At 39.3% G+C, this 21,089-nt stretch overlaps 1 protein-coding gene across 11 annotated transcripts in view; it reads left to right on the top strand.

Annotated features, from left to right (window-relative positions):
- Tnrc6a (trinucleotide repeat containing adaptor 6A) overlaps positions 1 to 21,089 on the top strand; it is a 164,795-nt gene that overhangs the window by 115,537 nt on the left and 28,169 nt on the right. For 10 of the 11 annotated variants that reach the window (XM_040754992.1, XM_040755018.1, XM_040755027.1 and 7 more), the window contains one exon: positions 10,407 to 10,793. In XM_040754992.1, coding sequence (XP_040610926.1) covers positions 10,407 to 10,793 — 387 coding nt within the window. Of the gene's footprint in view, positions 1 to 6,166; positions 7,229 to 10,406; positions 10,794 to 21,089 lie in introns of those variants that run through there. The other variant, XM_040755011.1, reaches the window with a different exon arrangement.

Below are 21,089 nucleotides of genomic sequence, written 5' to 3'. Positions count from 1 at the left end.
GTCAGTACTCATAACCCTTTATGTGAAAAGAAGATCTTTATCATCTCTTTTCTGATTCATATTTGGACAAGATTCAGCGATAGTCTATGTTGTGAACACTATAAACAAGTTTCAAGTGCAAAGACACTCGTATGATTTAGAGTAGACAGAGCTAGCTCCCCCCCCCCCCCCGGCCCCTTTTTTGAGACAGGGTTTTTCTTATATAGCCTTGACTGGCTTGGAACTCACAACAGAGATCCTCCTGTCTCTGCCTCCCAAGTGCTAGGATTTAAGGCCTGTGCCATCATTGCCTGGGGTCCCTAGGGAATGCTCAACAGAAGTGTAAAGATTGACTCATGCCTGCATAAAATACACAATTTAAAATATTTTTAAACAGCCATTCAAGTTACACTACTTAGTAAGAACTAGCAGGAGTTAGTGGATTGACAAGCAACTATTTCCTATACTAATTCCAAGCACCTTAAAACTCTATTAATCAGTAAAACTTTTAGCATTTTGTCTTAAGGCTCTCCAGTTTAAGAACAGACTGTTTCTTTTGTACTCAGCATTTCAGAACTGACTGGTTACTGCATGCAGAGTATGGGATTTTCATTATGCTGGGGAAACATCTGCAAGACAGTGTTGTTTATACCAGTGCAGTGCTTTTCATGCTTTTGGTAAATTTGATTTATAAACTCATTTGTATTGATTAAAAACTATTCTTATTGTTGAACTAGTTGACTTCTTTCCCCTCTTTTTCTGCTTCAAAAATGCAAGGAGATGGACCTTTAGATATTGTAGTACTTCTGAGGTAGTAACTGATCAAACACTTCCTCTATAGCCTACTGAAAACTAAGATGTGGAAAAACAACAGAAGCTGGAACCCCTTTTTACTAAAATGTTTTTCTTAAATATTTATTTATTGTATATACAATGTACTGCCTGCATGTATGTTTGTATGCCAGAAGAGCACACCAAATCTCATTACAGGTGGTTGTGAGCCACGAGGTGGTTGCTGGGAATTGAACTCAAGACCTCTGGAAGAACAGTCAATGCTCTTAACCTCTGAGCCATCTCTCCAGCCCTACTGAAATGTTTTGATGTGGGCAACTATCTTGATATAAGTGCTGGCATTCTCTTTGGGTAGGTGTCTTTTGAAAGCCTTTGCTGAGGTGGAGGTTGGAGAGATGAGGGAAGGGCGGCTTCTCTTTGTGAAGAATATAGAATAGGAGAACATCTAGAATTATTGGCTTTGAATATTTAGGATTGTAAGGTGATAATTGTTTTGTATTGGAATTAGCACTAGGGAAGACCCCATGTGGTAGTGTCTTGACAGCTAAATTTCAGATGTGCTGTTTTGTTGCATGTTAACTTTTTTCTATCTTTAGTGATTTTATCTTGTGACTCCTTTTTTCCCTGAGACAGTTTTTGACCTAGCTCAAGATGGCCTTAAACTATGTGACTGAGAATGACCTTGAACTTTTGATTCTCTTGCTTCCAGGGTTGGGATTACAGACCTGAGCCACCTACATCCAGTCCAGTTTATACTGTGTTAGGAATCAAACCCAGGGCTTTGTGTTTGTTTGACAATCACTCTGCCAACTGAGCCCCTATTCTGTATAAACTATTCTGTATGAAACTTTTAAAGAATGTTTACAAATGTGTGTGAAAAAATATCATTTGAACAATTGTATTTTAAGGTTTTTTAAATTTCCAGTAATTTTATACATGCATACAATAAAATGATCATGTCAGCTAACCCCCATTTTCCACTAACTCCTTCCATGTCCATCTCCAAAATACATTTTAACTTCATGTGTTTTTGTTTTTTTTTTTTTTTGATAACTCACTGTCCAGTTAGTGCTGGTCATGTCCTCCAAAAAGAATAATTCTTTCTACCCCAGTAACTATCCAGTGCCAGTAGCTCCTGTTATTGGTGGGGCCTGGAGCTCCATCATCTAGTCCTTGTATGCTGGAGTGGCTTGATTTTTATGAAGGTCCTGTTCAAGTAGCTACACTTGCTGTGAGTTCTTGATTGTAGCAGCCGTGCCTTGTCCAGAGGACAGCATTTCACAGCACCCCTCCCCATCCCCTAGCTCCTGAATTCTCTCCATCTCCTCTTCCATAATGTTTGCTGAGCCTTAATGATGGTGGTGTTGATACAGATGTTTCACATAGAGCTGAACACTCAGTCTCTTGTCAGCGCTGTGAGCGGTCATGCATCTGTGTTGACTGCTGACACTGCAGGAAGAAGCTTCCCTTGTTGAGAGCAGAGCAGCTTGGGTCTGTTGGCACTGGGAGCTGGACCTGCTTTAAGCATTTGGAGTTTAATTTAGTTATTTTACAATTTTAAAATTTTTTTATCTTGGAAACAGGTTCACAGGTTCTCTCACAGCCAGAGCTGGCCTTGTGGACCTCAAACTACATTGATGTTGGCCTTAAAGCTCCTGCCTGGTCTTGGGCTGGACTGCTATTGCAGGCCTTTAATCCCTACACTTGAGAGGCAGAGGCAGGTTCAGAAATGACATGTAAGCTGGCCTGTTCTACATGGCTAGTTTTAGATGAGCTAGGGTTATACATAAGACTGTCTCAAAAACAGCCCCCACCTCCCTGTTCGTTCTGCTGCCACCTCCCAAGTGCTGGGATTACAAGTGTGGGCCATCATACCTGGCTTTTATTTTATGATTGCTGAAAATCAGTTCCTAAACAAGCAGATATCTTTCTTGGTACTGCTTTATTTCATTTGAGAGACTAGACCTTTGTTTTGTTTTTGCTTTTTAAAGATTTATTTATTTATGTATGTATTATGTATACAGTGTTCTATCTCCATGTATCCCTGCGAGCCAGAAGAGGGCACCAGATCTCATTACAGATGTTGTGAGCCATCATGTGGTTGCTGGGAATTGAACTCAGGACCTCTATAAGACCAGCAAGTGTTCTTAACCACTGGCTATCTCTACAGCCCTGACCTTTTTTTCTTAATTCAAATAAAAGATAAATATTTAGGGAATTTTTCAGTTGTTCTTGTGTGATGGTTATCTCCACCCCCTTGCTTCTTGAATTGTGGTGGTGATATCACCATTACCCTGAAGAATAACATTTTCTAAGGAACTTTCATGCTGGTGTCGTCAAAGAGCTACATCTCAAGGTTTTATTTTTCCCACATTGAGATTAGTAAGAGTAATCCTATTTAATGTAAAGATTGCCAAAAAATCTGAAATTTCCTCAATATTTTGTAGATGTTTGCTACATATTTTAATATTTTTTGCTTGTAGATTTTTACTTGTTTGGGTCCTCTAAATATCAAGATGCCGGTCTTTGCTAGAGGGCTGCTTTACATGTCACTCTGCTAAAATGACAGAACGCTGTTTTAAACACTGCCGTTGGTGCCAGTGTTTTAGAAGATCTACAACATAGCCAATAGGAAAAATATTTCCCAAAGCCAAGTCATTGAAGAATTAAAAAGAATATAAGGGATTTGAGATACATAGTAGGCTGACTCCTACTATGACTTGCATTAAAATATGTAGGTGCAAAAGTGGAGTTTATTTTTTTCTGAAATTTGTTGATTAAAAATGTTTACGATTTAGAAAACAAAATGTTCAAGATTTAAAAACTAAATATTTCTTCTATAGAGCTGCATATTGTCTATACTCTCAGATGTCACTTGAACATGACAGTACTTGTTTTCAATCAATAGTTTTATTTTTTTAGATCAGTTTCAGACTCACAGAGTGCCCTCTCTCCCTCTCTTCCTTCCATCTTTTTGGAGATGGAGACTCACTATGCACCCATGGCTGCCATGCAACTTACTGTGTAAACAAGACTGACCTTGAACACACAGAGATACACCTACCTCCTGAGTGATGGGATTTAAAGGTGTATGCCACAGCATACATTTTTATACAAGGCTAGAATGGTCTTAAAGTGCTAAGGCTTAACTGCAGCTAATAACTTGTATTACTGGGTCAGTTAATTCACTAAGAGGAAAAGTGATTCTGGACACAACTTAGGAAAATACTGTTTTGAATTCTTTAAGCAGTCTTTGTACTTTAGTTTTTGACTTCTTAGCCAGTTGAGATTTTGCTTGCCACCTTTAAATCATGTGTTGGGTAGATATGTTGGGTCACTGTGTGACCAAAAAATGCATTATTTTTATTTGTGGATGAAATACCTCTGAAATACTTGTTCTTAATATAATTGGTTGTTTTTTTTTAAAGCTAATTAGAGGACCTTTCTGTATTTTTCATGTTAATTCCATTGAGTGAATGAACTTGTTTCTACATACAGGCTGTAGATTTTCTTATGACTGATTTGTTTAGCAAGCAAGTGAGCTTCATCATCTTTTTCCTCTTGATCATCATGGGGTTTCAGTTCAGAGCTATTTCATAGTGCTCTGTGGATTATGCACCTCATTATGCTGGAAGTTCTGAATCTGAGCAGTTGATAAACTTGATACTAGGGACCCGGTGTACATTGAAGGAGGAGTCAGTAACCAGCACTTGCAGACTACATGTACTGCAGCGTCGGAATTTGTCTGAATGGGGGAGAGCAAAGCTGTTAGTCCTAGAAATCGTAACAAGGCTGCTTTGGAGGGGATTGATGAATTGTTTTCTAGACACGATGGGCAGAGGTCTTCAAGGAAGGTGTCAGAAGAGATTGCATGAAAGACCATGATAATTCATTTTGAGAACTGCTAGCCAGTGCTCTTAATAGCTGAGTCACCCCTTTCCAGCTCTTACCCCCACCCCACATTCTTGTGCCACATACACTAGAATGAGTATGTTTGGGGCCTTCATCTGTTTGTTTATCTTTAAAGTCATCTTGGCCTGACATGGGCCTGGTTGGAAGCTCTTTTTGATGTTCTATGGTAGTAGGATCTTCAAACTATATTTTTGTAGGGCAGGGACTGGAAAAGTACAGCTCATTACCCAAATACACTTAACTACCTGCTTCTGTATGGGAAATTTTATTAGAGGTTGTTGATTCATCTGTTATATATGGGTGCTTTTGTGTTGCAGTGGCAGAGTTGAATAGTGGTGTCTGTCAGATTGTATGGTTAGTGGTGTCAGATTGTATGGTTCACAAAACCCAAAACATAGGTACTGTCTTCTCCTTTCCAAAAAGTGCTTCGACTGCAGGTGTATGCTGTCACTTCCAGCTGAGACCACTAATGTCTTGACTTATGGTAACATTATATTGATATTCTATTTTTTACTGTGCTTTAGAACCATAAAAACACAGAGTGGAGCGCATTTCTTAAAGTAGTATAAGGCGTACAAACAAAAACAGTAGTATAGATAAATGACTCAGTCCTACTGGTTATGTACATAATCTCACATATATAAATAAATGCAACTTTAAATTTTTTAAATTGGTTTTTGTTGGTATTTTTATTGATTTATTCTTTTTGTCACCTTTAGTTTATTTGCCCTTCCTCATAGTATATTTTATGTCTTGATTGTTGGAGATAATTAGGCAATGAATTTATTGTTGAGCACTGGCTTAGCTGAACCTCCATATGTTCTATTTAGTGCTTTATTATTCTCCTAATCTTGAAATTTTGGTATTTAAGTCAGTTTTATTCACTAGTTTTGTCATTTATAGTGACATTGTTTTATGACACAGAAAATTTGCTTGTTATTTATACTGTTTGTAATTTGTCAGTACTTTTTAGTGCTGTGTGATATGCATGAATTAAGTTTCAATGACTATTTAATGGGTGCTATTTTAAAGCTATTACCACTGTCAACTTTTTAAAAATATTTTTCATTTTGTGTATGTTTTGATACTATGAAGTTTGATTTTTGAAAATCTTTAACTTTGCATAATTTTTCTTTTATTAATATGAAATATCTTTCTTCTGTTATGTTTTTGTAATTTTTCACATGATACTAATACTGCTTTATTTATATTTTCTTAGAATTTCTTGGCAGTATATGTATCTTTATACCTTTTTTCTTGAAATCTTTCTCCATTGGTTTGTTTTAGGAGTAGCTTAGTATACTTTGTCTTACTTCAACAAATCTAAGAGTATCTTTAAAATTGGTGTGAATTTAACTCCTTTATTTTTATGGTGATTATTGTTTGGGGGGCTTGCTCTTCATATCGTACACATTTTATGTTAATCACAATTTTGAAAATTTTATTCTATCTTTGTGTCTTTTGAATAGATCAAATTTCAGTTTTCTTTTTTCCCTTCTGTCTAACTGTTTGGGTGCTTACTGACATAAGTATTTAAGTACATGTGTACAACATTCAGAATTATCCAGTGTTGTTTACCTGCTAACCCATGAAATCTGTACCCCTTCACTTTTATTTAGTAGCTTCTTTTGAGATTTTCAGTTTTTTAAGTTTAATGTATATGGCATATCTGTACACCATAGGTATGTCTGATGCCTACAGGGGCCAGAAGAGGGCACCCTATTTTCTGGGTGGTACAGACAGTTGTGAGCTGTCATGTGGATGCTGGGAATTGAACCGGATCCTTTGGAAGAGCAGCCAGTGCTCATAACCACTGAGCCTTCTCTCCAGCCTGGTGTCTTTACTGGTTTTTAGTGATGTCTTAAACTAAAGAAGGTAGAATATGCCCTCTCAGGCCTTATTTTTAGTCAATCTTTCTTATTGATTCGAAGTGAGATAGTGTGTATAGTATAGATACTGCTGTGAATGCCTGGTTACTTTTTACTGGAGTTCTCACACGTGTCTGGTGGTTACTCGGAATATTTGCATGTTAAGTTACCCTCTGATTCCTTGTTGCATTTTACATAAACCACACCTTGTTTAGATTATTGTCACAGTGTATTTATGTATTATTGTGGGTGTGCACCTGTGTTGGAGGTTTCTGTGGGGTATACATGCCACAGAACACATGTGGAGGTCAGAGGATTCTGAAGATGGAACTCAGGTTGCCCTCAAACATCTTTACCAGCTGAGCTACCGCACTGGCCCTCAGTGGGTTTTGCTTTTCAATAATATAGTAAGTATTAATAAACCTTGTATTCTAGGAGCAGCAGCTTACTTCACCAACTTAAATTCATAGTCGGTTGTCAGATAGCATGCTGAATCCAGTACTAAGCACATAAAAACCAAATTACAGGGTTTTTTTTAATGTCTATAATTTCTAGTTACATTTGCTTTATCTTCCCTTCGTTTTACAGGCACTTTAGAATATTCTAATACTTTGGACTCATAAATTTTTTTATGAGGTCAGATGACAGCTTGTGGGAGTTGGTTTTCTTTCTATCATGTGAGTTCTACTTTTAGACCATAGGTTGTCAGACTTAGTGTCAAACTTTTTTACTTGCTGGGCCACCTTGACAGCCATAAAATACTTTTCCAAATCATTAATCTTTATTATTGTGAGATGCACAAAGGACCATACATCATTATTACCTATTGGGAACATTGTGTTAGAAGAGAAAATTTGATATATTAATTACTTGATCCAAATGATTAAAAGGTTTTTCAGTAAGCATCAAAAATGAAAAGGATGGGCCTGGAGAGATGACTCAACAGTTACAAGCATGCACGTGATGCTCATACATGCATGCAGGCAAACACTTAAACACAAAATGAAAGTATTCTTTTTAAAGAATGAAAATGATGGGACCAGTGAGATGGCTTGTGGCCAAACCTGATGGTCCAAGTTTGGTCCCAAGATTGTGGGACCTGACACTGAAAGTTATCCTCTGACCCAACAGGTGTGCTTGTGCATATGAGTGTACACACACACACACACACACACACACACACACACACACACACACACACACACACACCCTTAGTCAAGGTTACTATTGCTGTGACCAAAAGCAGTTTGAGGAGGAAAGTATTTATTTCGTTCATAGCTTCAATCCCTTGAAAGGAGTGAGGGTAGGAACCTGGAGATAGGAGCTGATGCGGAGGTGCCGTGGAGGTGGGCTGCTTATTGGCTTGCTCCTCATGGCTTGTTCAGCCTGCTTTCTTACAAAAGCCAGGACCACCAGCCCAAGGATAGCCCCACCCACAATGGGCTAAATTAAGAAAATGCCCCAAAGGCTTGCCTACAACCTAATCTTATGGAGAAGGAGGCTCCTTCTTTGATGACTCTAGCTTGTGCCAAACTGACACACACTAAATAAATAAATAAATTAATAATAATAATAATAAATGAAAGTTTCAAACAATAGATAGGAAGGATATTTGTCAGTTTTTCACTAATTTTTTGGGCTGCAGTTTTTGCTTGAGTACTGTAAAAAATAAAGTAACTTTGGGAAAGAAGGGAGGCCATGATTATATATTGGAAAACATTCGTGTGAATGGTAATCAGTTAAACTCAGGAAATCTTTACAAAAGGAAAATTAGTTTGGATTGTTGAGTGACAAGCAGCCCTGGAACTGATGGTGCAGGAGGAAGCTGGGCTGCATACTCTTAAAGCACACTGACTAAAGCCTCAGTCACAGTATCATTACAGTAGAAGCCCCAAAACAATAGCATCTATTTATTGACTGGTTACAGCTTTCTGGGTGATGGACTAAGGCTGTCCTGCTTTATAAAAGAGAAACTAACAACGGTGTTTTACTGCTGCACTAGAGCACTTAAGCCTTTGCCAGAATTCCTTCAAGTGTCCTCCAGTGTCAGAGCTTTAGTTTGTTCTGTAGTGGGATTGAACTATTGCAGGTATATAGAATGGTGTGCCAGCTGTCACAGTTAGGGTTTCCTTTGCTGTGAAGAGACCATGACCACAGCAGCTCTTATAAAGGAAAATGTTTCATTTTGGTGACCCGCTTACAGTTTCAGAGGTTTAGTCCATTGTCATCATGATGGGACATGACTTCATGTAGGCAGACATGTGCTAAAGAGGTAGTTGAGAGTTCTACATCTTGACCATCAGGCAACAGGAAGTAGTCTGCCTCACTAGGTATGGCTTTAACATATATGAAACATCAAAGCTGTTCTCCACAGTGACACATTTCCTGTAACACACTTCCATATATACTCCAATAAGGCCACACCTCTTAATAGTGCCACTTCCTTTGGGGGGCCACTGTCTTTCAAACCAACACACCAGCCATTAAAGAACAGCCAGTACAGCCAGGTGTTGATGATGCACGCCTTTAATCCCAGCACTCGGGAGCCAGAGGCAGAGGCAGGCAGATCTCTGAGTCCGAAGCCAGCCTGGTCTGCAGAGCAAGTTCCTGGACAGCCTCCAAAATAATACAGAGAAACCCTCTCTTGAAACACCAAAAAAAAAAAAAAAAAAAAAAGAACAGCCAGTACTCAAACAGCATGTGTCCTGTGCTTTGTAATAACTAAACCCTTTGATACTGGGATGTCTTAGAGGGAAGACAACAGGTTCATAGGGACTGGAATTGAATCCTAAGCCCAGACACCGTGCCCATTGTGGTTTCAGAGGTGAGCTGGTCCTTTGTTTGGATTTATATTCACCAGTGGAAAATCGACCACTTTGTCTCTTTGTGTGGAAATGAAGGCTTTTCCACCTGTGTCTTCTAAATAAAATAGGGACCAAACCTGATGTGCTTGTATCCACTTGTAACCCCAGCACTTAGGAGAATGAGGTGGGAGAATTGCAAGTTTCAGGCCAGCCTAAGTAATATAATGAATTTTCGGAGCTCCCAGGTTACACAGTAAATTCATGTTTCAGATGATAAAGTAGAAACCAAATACAGAAGTGCTGGAGACAGTGGTTAAAAACACTAACTGCTCATCTGGAAGACTTGGGCTAGATTCTCAGCACCTAGGTGGTGGCTCACAACTGTCTGCAACTCCAGTCCTAGGGGATCTGATACCTATGGCCTCCACTGGCACTGTACACATGTCTTGCACGGATACACACGCAGGCAGAACCACCTATACATATAAAAATACATATTTTTTAAAATACTATAAAAACAGTAGAACAAGAACAGTTAGAAAATTGAAGATTCATTTAGTAGCTCTAATATAGTTCCCTCTAATATAGTTCCTCATGTTGTGGTGACCCCCCAACCATAAAATTATTTTTATTGTTACTTAATAACTAACTTTGCCACTGTTATGAGTCATAATGTAAATATCTAATATGGCCCATGAGTTGAGAGTCATTGTTGTAGGACATCAGTGAATTTGCCCCACTTGTTCTTTTGGTCCATAGTTAAGTAACAAATGTTTAGTCTCTGGCCAGAGTGTAACATGATAAAGAGTCATTGAGCATGAGTGTCATTCTGGTCAAGAAGGTCCATCCTTGTGGACACTTGAGTAGCTTGTCTGCAGAAGTGAAGTCTGACCCCAGGCAGTGGCATCTCTTAGAGTCTTGAGCCTCTGAATGAGGATGTTGTGATGCTTGAAGCTTGTGTCCAGGTTGTTTTTGTAGTGCCTTAGCGTTTGAAGTTAAGATGTACTTCACTGGCTAATCCTTTCCACCTCTGTTCTTTTGTTGGAATCAGTGCCAGAACAGATAAAGCCCAGTGTAAGCCAGCCTCAGCCTGCCAACTCTGATAACGGCACTTCCACAGCAACCAGCACTAATAATAATGCCAAGCGAGCTACAGCCAGCAATCAGCAGCAGCCGCCGCCGCAGCAACAGCAGCAGCAGCAGCAGCAGGAGCAGCAGCAGCAGCCACAGGCCTTGCCTCGGTATCCTCGTGAAGTACCTCCACGATTTCGCCACCAGGAACACAAGCAGCTTTTAAAGAGGGGTCAGCATTTTCCTGTCATAGCAGCAAACCTGGGATCTGCTGTTAAGGTGTTAAACAGCCAATCAGAAAGCAGTGCTGTAACAAACCAACAGCCGCAAAATAACGGAGAGGTGCAGAACAGCAAAAACCAGTCAGGTGAGAAAAGACATTTCTTACAGGATTCATTAGCAGCGTAGTAACGTTTATAACCTGTAGGGTCTTTTTGGTGATATGTCTTGTGTGACGAAAGTTCAAGAGCTGGGCTTTAAGAATTACAAATAGGGAGCTTGAGTGGAGAACCGTTTACTGTCAGTTACATACTTAGAAAGTGAATGTTGTGATTGCATTCATCTTCTATCAGGTCCCATATTTAATAAGTTTGTAGTTAAAATTGAGCTTTCCCTGGTCCCCGTGTTATACAGTTACGTACACTTACTCTTCAACAATCCTTTACAAGGTAGCTGTCTTTTTATCCCTGACCATCCCTGGTAACTACTCACTTGCTACCTGGGTGTTCTTTTATGTATGCCAAGCACTATTCTCTGTGTGTTAGGGTATATTATAGCACATTTTGGACTCAAGTTCTGTCTGACTCCAGAGCTATGCTCACAACTACCTTGGTGCTCTCTGGCAATATATTGGGTATGATAAGAAAGGAAAAGCAAGGCATGTCTAACTCAGGTCTCTAGAGCAGCACATTATTAGAAGGACATGTATTGTCATCCCAATTAAGACTTCCTGTGTGCCAAAACCACTTATTATTACCTGTGTCAGATTGGTCAAGGAACTAATTCATGGGATCTTCTTTTGGGTTTTGATTTTTGGTTATTTTGTTTTGAGTCAGAGTCTCACCTTGGAACTCTAACTGGCCTTGGACTCTGAGAAATTCACTTACCTCTGCCTCTGCTTCCCAAGTGCTGGGAATAAAGGTGTGTGGCCCCAGGGACTTTATTTCTTAATAATATAGATACTAGTCCCCAACCTTACAAGAGTGGAAATCTAAATTGTATATGAGACATGAAAGAAGTCAGCTCAGTACCTAATATTTAAATGCTGAAAAAAATTGTTTTATTCCTATATCTTGGGGTTTCTGTTGCTGCAACAAAACACTGTGACTAAAAAGTAAAGGTTTATACATATCACTATTCATCATTAAGGGAAATCAGAACAGGAACTCAAACAGGGCAGGAACCTGGATGCAGGACCTGATGCAAAGGCCATGGAGGAATGCTGCTTACTCACTTGCTCTCCATGGTCTACTCAGCCTGCTTTCTTATAGAACCCAGGACCACTAGCTCAGGGATGGCACCACCCATAATGGCATGGGCCTCACACATCAATCACTAATTAAGAAAATGCCTAGTCACTGTGGTGGTACACACCTTTAAACCCAGAATTTAGGAAACAATCAAATCTCTATGAGTTTGAGGCCAGCCCTGTCTACAAAGTAAGTTGTAGGCCAGCCAGGGCTGTTACACAGAGAGGTCTTGTCTCAAAATAAAAAGTGCGGGGAGGGGAGAAAATGCCTTACAGCTGGATCTTACAGAGGCGTTTTCTCAGTTGAAATTCCCACCTTTCAGATAACTCTAGCTTATTTCAAGTTGAAATAAGACTAGCTAGGATACCCTAACATTTATAGACAGCCCTACACTTTCAAAAACAGTGTAATATTGAATATAGGCTAAGTTGTAGGTAATTAAGAAGTTGAATTTCATTGGGGAAGCCAGGTTAGAAGAAAATGTATTTGTCATCAGCATGAGCAATCTGTTACTAAAGTCTTAGGAGAGTATTCCTTATCCAACAAATGCCTGAGTGCCTACTATGAACCAGACAGTGAAGTGACATAGTGAATTTAGAAAAGTTTAATAAGTATGCCTCTTCCATTTGGGAAAGGAAAGAACAAAGCTATTATTAAATAGAGACAACAGCAGTGTGAAAGTTGTGTGTCTCAAAAATAAGCATAGGACTGCAAAGATGCTTCATTCAGTAAAGTGCTTATTGTGCAAGCATGAGGATCAAGTTCAAATTTTCAGTATCCCTTTAAAAAAAAAAAGTCAAATAGAGTGATGCACATTGTAATCCCAGCACAGGGAAGACAGAGTAAGAGAGGATCCTTGGAACTTACTATCAAGTCAATCTAGCCAAATGGACCCTGTCTGGGTTCTGTGACAGACCTTGTCTGAAAAAAATAAGACTGGAGATACCCAGCATTGGCCTCTGTCCTCCACATGCATGCACACATACCAACACACGCCCAGTCATGTACACATACACAAAACGAGTAGAGTTTTGTAGATGCTCATTCTTATGGGAAGTTATCATGTGTGAGCATAGGAAAAAGCCTCCAAAGAAAGTGATGAAAAAGATCCCCCTGCCTGTTTTAGGAGAGCTTGGCAAGCAGAGTACCACATTTATTTGGAGGCATTAAATCTCAAAGCCTTTAGGGAAGTGCACACTATGGAACTGAAACACTACAAAGAATACTTTTGGCACTTTTGTCTTTAAAGGTTTATTTCAGTTTTTTTAAAATACATGTTTATATGTGCTCATGCATGAGTAATATGTACTATGTGTGTGCAGGAACCCACATAGGCTAGAAGAGGGTATCTTATCTCCTGAAACTAGAGATCCAGGCAACTATGAGCACCATATAGATTCTAGGCACTGAGTCTGGATCTCCTGAAAGAGCAGTAAGTGCTCTTAACCACTTAACCAGCTTTCTAGCTTGGTACCTGGAGAGATGGCTCAGAGGTTAAGAGCACTGACTGCTCTTCCAGAGGTCCTGAGTTCAATTCCCAGCAACCACATGGTGGCTCACAACTATCTACAATTCAATCTGGTATATATGTAATAAATAAATAAATCTTTAAAAAAAATAAAATAAAAGGTATTTGTGAATCTCCTCTTGCAAGCACATTTCATGTACTTACCTTAGTATATCTCTGTGTGTTCTGCTTGTAGTGGTAGCTGAAACTTTAGCTGTAAAACAGACCATGGGAAGTCAGTGAGCCAGAAAAGGCTCCTTATAAGAATCATATCCTGTAGTGCTAATGAAAATGGTGTGACTATTGCAGGACTGTTCTTCACAGTGTGTGTGTCATGACTGTACACTAGTGAGAGGGCTTATTTTCCTTTCACACATCAGGTAGTACCATACTTGTTTTACACATTGGGAAACACCCAGCTAGTTAGTGATGACAGGGTATCGGGCAGCGTAAGTAGCATGGTCAGTCAGTCACTCAGAGACACTCTGATTGTGTAGATGACTATTGTCAGAGGTTTAGAATTGTCTGTCTTTAGCCTTTTTAGGTTAGGGAACAGATTTGGCATGATGCATACATAGAAATTCAAATCTAATTTTCATGGCCAGGGGGAAAAGGATGGTTTTCTTATCCTAGTATATTCTGTACAAAGAGTAAAAGGAATATTTAGATGAGATGAGAAGTCACCCTTGAGCTAGCAGGTAAGGGATATAAATAAAGGGTTCTCTCCTCAAGCAGCTCTGCACTTCCATTTTTGTTAGAATCTTGTGCAATACCTTTTTAAGTCCTGGCCTGTCATTATCTGATCTGTGTGATTGATGGGGGCTGGCAAGGTGGCTCATCAGGTAAAACACAATGCAACGTCTAATGAGTTTAATCTTGAGAACCCATGTAAAGTTGGTAGGCAAGAACTGGCACCATAAAGTTGTTTTCTGACCTATGGCACATAGGTATGCACACTCACACAATACACACAGTAGAAATAGTAAACCCAGAGTTCAGACTGCTTCTTTGCACTTGACTTGATGTTCACATTTCTGCTAGGCATTTCAAAGTACCTTTGTTTGTTCATGGTATAAAATATTTTTTTTAAAGCATGTAAAAAGGCAATACTGTATGGTTCAGGGATGAATTCAGGCATAAGATTTAAAGGTTTTATTTGTCTACTGACAAAATAGACATAAAATAGAGAAAGATTACAAGGAGTCTTCCCTCAATGCTCTACTGTAGTGTGTTTATTAAGGCAGTGTTACAGAACATTCTTAAATTATTCTTTAATTATTCTTTATCAACTTTCCCTGTATTTGAAATATTTCCTTCCTTCCTTTTTTTTTTTAAAGGAAGTTCAAAGACATTTAAGCTGTAATGGTGAAATGAACAAGAATTGAGAGGGCATTAAGATTTCTGAAAAATGCCAGCACTCGGGAGGCAGAGACAAATGGATCTCTGTGGGTTTGAGGCCAGCCTGATGTACTGAGCGAGTTCCAGGACAGCCTCCAAAGCTACAGAAAAGCCCTGTCTCGAAAAAGAAAAGATTTCTGAAAATGTTTGTTGGTTGACATGCATCCTGCCCCTCCCACTGGTCTGTTCCAAGGTAGCTTGTATAACTTAGGCTAACACCCACTTGTCCTTCCTTTCACCTGAGAAAACACTGTAATCTCTACTTGCTTTTTGAATTCCCCTAAGCCTCTATACCCTGAGACTGTTAGAGAACTTTTGTCTTCCTGTTTTTAGAGATCTTCAAGTAATGGCTTTGTTTACTGTCTTTTCATACACTGCTGTAGTTCTCTGTAATCTGTCTCTTGCTCACTAACCAGAGCCATTGATACCAGGATGTCGGATGCAGACTATGTGAGCTCTTTTGTTTTTGTTTTCAAAAGTTTCTTGTAAGTAGTGATTGTTTGTGTTTGATTTTGCTTTTGTTTTTTTCTAATCACTTCTTTAAAAGCTTATTTGATCCTTGGCCTCTGCATTGTTGTCTATCTCTTTTTTTCTTGTACCCTCTGTGCCTGTATTTAGCAGTTTCTCTGACCAACTCTCAAGTTTTACTTTTTTCCATGGCTTTGTTTCATGTTCCAGGGGTCATGTCTTATGGAATCTTCAGCTAATATTAGGTTCTTTTAAACTCAGTATGTCCAAACTTGATCGCATACCTCTTTGTTCTTGATGCCTATGGCACACCATTCATTCAAGAACCCATCAAGAGTCATTGAAATCATTCTTGAATTCTCACCTTTGTGAGTCATGACTCATTGGTTTACCATGCTTTGCTCATTTTGAACTTCCGGATTCCTGTTTCTTTTCTCCTCTTTTTATTGTCAGTTGCCTAGTGGAAGTGTTCAACATCTGGTCAAGAGCAACATGCTTAGAGATGTGTTCAGCAGCTTTTTCTGTACCTTCTGATTGACGTGTTGTCTGTCACATATATCAGCAGAATTGAATAGTTGTCATAGATCATCTTGCCCATGAAAATATTTGTTAATTGGAGAGAAAGTTTGCTGATCCTAGATCAAAGGCCCAGCATTAGGTACTCTAAACATTGCTTACTGAATCATGATCAGCTGAGTATCATTTACTCTTGAAGCTTTCTTCTCGTGAGACTTAAAGTGTTTAAGGTAAAAAGAACATTGAAGTATTGAAAGGGAAAAACATAATTGAATTTCCTTCAGCTTCAGTTCTTGAATGTTGTTTCTTTCATCAGTCATTTGACTGGTGTCACCCATTGTGGCTCTGCCCTGCAGACCCTTTTTGCATAGGTAGCCTCAGTGTGCTGTTTCCTTCTTCTAGGTGAGGGTCAGCTAGCTCACTCTCCTAGAACTGTTTCTGAATGGGACGCTAATGGAATTTTTTGTTTGTTTTGTGTTTTCAAGTCAGAGTTTTCTCTGTGTAGCTTTGACTGTCTTAGAACTCACTCTGTAGACCAGGCTGGCCTTTAAGTCAGAGGTTGCCTTCCAAGCACTGGGATTAAAGGTGTGCTGTACCATGCCCACCCAGTGCCCACCAGTGCTGATGGTAATTTGGATTTCACTTCTTAGTGATGCATAGCACCACATCGTATGAAAACTTGTGTTTGACATTTACTCAGTAATGCCCTTTTCTGCCTATAATACAGAGGTTTATGGCCTCAATGTTCCTCACGATTTCTTGGGAGAAAGTCATAGTCATGCTGTACTTAGAAGCTTGAATGTTTGTCCTCCACATTGCTTAGATAATGGGCTTTGACTTCCTTGTTCTACTGGACTCTCATGCCTGATAAGCCTCTGACTCTGATTCCTGAGTTGCCATTTCCTTTTCCCATCATTTCCCTTTCTATACTGTAGCATTTTCATCATCAAAAATGCCTTGAGTCATCTGTAATAACCCACTTTAAAAACAATTTCTCTATTAGGATTTATTGAAGGTATCAAGTGTGTTACAGTTTTAAAATGGAGTTTTCGGTCATAATTACTGAAGGTGCTTCTCCCTATTTTCCTAACGTAAGTAAGAAAACAGTACAACAGCAAACCATTAGATCACCACAAACATCTCCAGATGAAGTAAAGGCCAGACTCGGAGAACACGTTTGGTAACAGGTGTCAGCCTGCTGCTGCTGTTTTTCATGTTTTGTAAGAGATCAAATCAGTTATATTATGGTTTTATGGTTTTTTTCTTTTTTTGTGTGGGGTGGGAGTAGGAGATTTAGACAAAGACTCACTTTGTGGCCCACTCTGGTCTGGAATTCTATGCTCCTGCACCAGCCTCTTGAGTGCTAGGATCACAGCTGCAACATTACTACTGTTGGCTTCTTTTCTTTGTTCTTTTCTTTTGAGATGGTGTCTCTCTGTGTACATCCAGTTGTCCTGGAACTCACTCTGTAGACCAAGTTAGCTTCAAACTCACAGAGATTCACCATGGCCATCCAGGCGTGCACCACCACTACCTGGCCCTTTTCTTTTTGAATAAAAAATTCTCTTTACCGGTATCTTGTTTTCCTCCTTATTCTTAAAACTTTAATTATTTGGTGATTTTGATTTATTGTCTCATTAAAAAAAACATTTTCCAAGTACTGAGTATTCCTTTTCTCCTAAATTGGCTTAAGTTTTAGCTGTAGTGCTTATTCAATTCCTTGGTGCACTGCTGTTGTCTGTTGTGTGATCCTGCAGGCTCCCTCTGTTTGAGACTGGAGCAGTTCTTGTACCTGTTACACAAACATGTCTGAGTCACTTTTTATCTTGTTACATACTCTGGTTAAGCCCAGAGTCTTGCTACTTCATTTCATTCAGAATTGAGTTTCTATATATAACAAGTTCTTTTTTACCCCACTGTAGGCTGCAATAAAGGCTAGTTATATAGGACATTCAATTATTCTTGTTAGTTATTTTGTAAGTGATTTTATGACTTTTGAATATTGAGATCTTTCCCCCATTGAGGGGGGAGATAATTTTTTCTTGGTAAGTTTTCTTTTTGACAGGATCTGTTGTGTACTCAGCCTGGCCTCTAGCTGATTATACAGCTGAGGATAACCTTGGACTTTGATCCTCCTGCCTCCACCACCTCATCTCTCCACTGCTGGGATCAGACTCTTGTATTCCCAAGCCCAGTTTCTGCAGTGCTAGGGACTGAACCCAGGGCTTTGTGTATGCCAGACAAGCACTCCACCAACCATGTCTGTATGGTTGGTAGTTTTGTTTTTTGTTTTTTTTATGTTGATCTTTTTGTGTCCCTGTTTGTTTATTTATCTTTGAGTTATAATTTATTGGGTAGTCCTTCCAGCACGGGATTGAATAGTAGTGTTGCTAACATAATGCCATGATTCAAGGTGGGGGATAGTGGTAAAACTGATTTGTGCTCTAGATTTGGAGGAAAGGTTTACACTTAGCAATGGATGATGGTTTTGGTTTATTGTGCATAGGGAAGAATAAAGGCAGAGGCTTGTATCTTGGCTAGTGGTTAAGAAGTCTTGCTGCTCTTTGAGAAGACTAAGTGTCTTCCCAATACCCAAATCAGGTCGGTCACAGCTGCGATCCAGTGCCCTCTTCTGGCCTCCAGGAAAACACACGCACACGCACACACACACACACACACACACACACACACACACACACACATACACACACACGCACGCACGCACGCATCACAGGTCACAAGTACTTAGACATGTAAATAAAAATAAATTTTGTTCTGGAAAATTAGTAAAGAAGTTTTATGCTTCACTTCACATGTTTTCTAGAAGGAGGCATTGTAGGTGTGTAAGTGTAGCAGTTAACATTGTATTTACAATAAATCTGAGACTTCACTAGCTGTGATTTGTGTTGTCATTTTGTTCTTAATAAGAGTGCTATGATAAATGAAAACATGTTTGGAGGATAGAATGGAAGAATGATAACTGTGAGCGTGCATTCATTAATGATGGTGATACCCTATATTTAGTGCCTTATATGGATCAGATACAATTCAAAGTACCTTCAGTTGTTAATCATTTAATCCTTATAGGGATCATCTAGATTAACTCCCTATTATCTAGATGAGGAAACTAAAGCATACAAAGAGAAAGTTCTCTCTGGTCTCACAGACTGGATAAGTGGTACAGTGTCTCTTGGTTTGTTTGTTTGTTTGTTTAGTGGGGTTTTTGTTTTTTGTTTTGTTGTTGTTGTTGTTGTAGACGGGGTTCCTCTACATTCTGGAACTATGTAGACTAAGCTGGCCTCAGACTCACAAATATCCTCCTGCCTCTGCCTCCTAAGTGCTGGGATTAAAGACATGGCCACCGTGCCAGTCTTTAATGAAATTCTCAACTACTACTGACAGCAGTAACTGAACACTTTGTGTAAAGTAGCTTTGGTTAATCGAACAACCATATTTATTAAAATATACCCTCTCTTGCCTGGTCTGGTAGCACACGCCTGTAATCTCAACATTCTTATGGCTAATGCTGAAAGATTGTTCACAAATTTGAGGCCAGCCGGGGCTACACAGAAACCTCATCTCAACAAAGGAACAGAAACGAAGCTCAGTGGTAAAACACTTGCCCAACATGAAAAGGGTTCAGTTTCCAGCACTTGCTACCCTCAGATGAAAATAGCATAACCTTATTTCACCCTCTAGCCACTGTGAAGAATCCAAGTTTGAGTTCTGTTGTTGCTGGTGTGCTGGTCACAGATTTTTAGCTATTTTGCTTCTTGGAGGAATCTAACTTACCTTGTGTCTTAGTTAGGGTTGTCATTGCTGTGATGAAACACTGTGACCAAAAAGCAAGTTGGGGAGGAAAGGGTTTATTTGACTTACACTTCCATGTCACTGTTCATCATCAGAGGAAATCAGAACAGGAACTCAAACAGGGCAAGAACCTGGAAACAGGAGCTGATGTAACAGCTGTGGAGGAGTGCTTCTTACTGACTTGCTTTCAATGGCTTATTCAGCCTGCCACCTTATAAAGCCCAGGACCACCAGCCCAGGGATGACACCATCCACAGTGGGCTAGGCCTTCTCCAATCAGTCATTAATTAAGAAAATGCCCTACAGGCTTGCCTACAGCCTGATTTTATGGAGGCATTTTTGTTATTGTTGTTGTTTGGTTTTGTTGTTCTAGAAAGGGTTTCTACGTGTAGACCAGACTGATCTGAGTCTGGGATTAAAGGCTTGTACCACTACACCCTGCTTGGAGGCATTTTCTTATTTGAAATTGCCTCCTCTCATGACTTAGTTTGTGTCAAGTTGACATAGAACTATCCAGCACATCTTGCTTAATTCATTTAGTTTCTACAAGTTTTCTCTTCTGCAAAGTGAGGGCAATAGTTGTGCTCTAGAATTGTCTGAAGAACTTCATGCAAATGTTTGCAAAGCTGCTGCTGTGTGGCAATAAATACTGACCATGGGCTGGTGTTTGTGCTGCTGTGTGTTACAGTGCAGAATTATTTCTTCTCAGGGAAAATAGAAGACAAACTAAGTTGACTGTCTTTGGGGGTGGCAGAAGGACAGGATTCTCTAGGCTTACCTCTGAGTCACAGATCTGCCTTTTCAGGGTCTGGACTAAAGGTGTGACCACACCCAGCTTCTGATAGCTCTTTGATAAAATAATTCTGAAAAGGAGCAGTAGCCTGTGAATTCTGTGCTACTTACTTGAATTATGCTCACTTGCAGGTAGATCTGTAGTTGCTTTTCTTACCATTTGTAACAGTTTCCATCATTTGTTTCTTAGCATCTTTGCTTTGAGAGAAAGTTTTAGAAGCAGAATCATTTTCCATAGTAGCAAATCATACTACCAATGTGACTTTGATTTATTTCTAGAGACTACTGAGAACTGTATTGTAAGCTACTCCTCAAGGTAGCCTAAATGCAGATACCTTACGAAGCTATTGTCGCAGATGCATTTCTACCCACCAGACCCTTAAGCCAAACAAAATAGGCCAAGAAACTAGCAAAAACACACAGCAACCCTGTCTGTAGAAAAAAACCAAAAGTAGATGTTAATTACATGGCAGTAAGTCTAAGACTGAGGTTGTATGATTAGTCCCTAATGGACTACAATATCAGCTGCTGAGTTACTAACCATAATTTTTCCCTGTTGTCCCTTAATAAACAAGACCTTGAAAGTAGATTAATTTTTTGAAAATTACTATTCTTGCTTGTGTGTTACACTGTATTTGAATGCATACACTATTAAAGTAGAAATACAGTACAAAGACTTTGAGAGTTTTACAGAATTGTTACA

The sequence above is a fragment of the Mesocricetus auratus genome, unplaced genomic scaffold, assembly GCF_017639785.1.
Source record: "Mesocricetus auratus isolate SY011 unplaced genomic scaffold, BCM_Maur_2.0 Super-Scaffold_4256, whole genome shotgun sequence".
NCBI classification, from domain to species: domain Eukaryota; kingdom Metazoa; phylum Chordata; class Mammalia; order Rodentia; family Cricetidae; genus Mesocricetus; species Mesocricetus auratus.
This window is presented reverse-complemented; position numbering and strand designations above follow the sequence as displayed.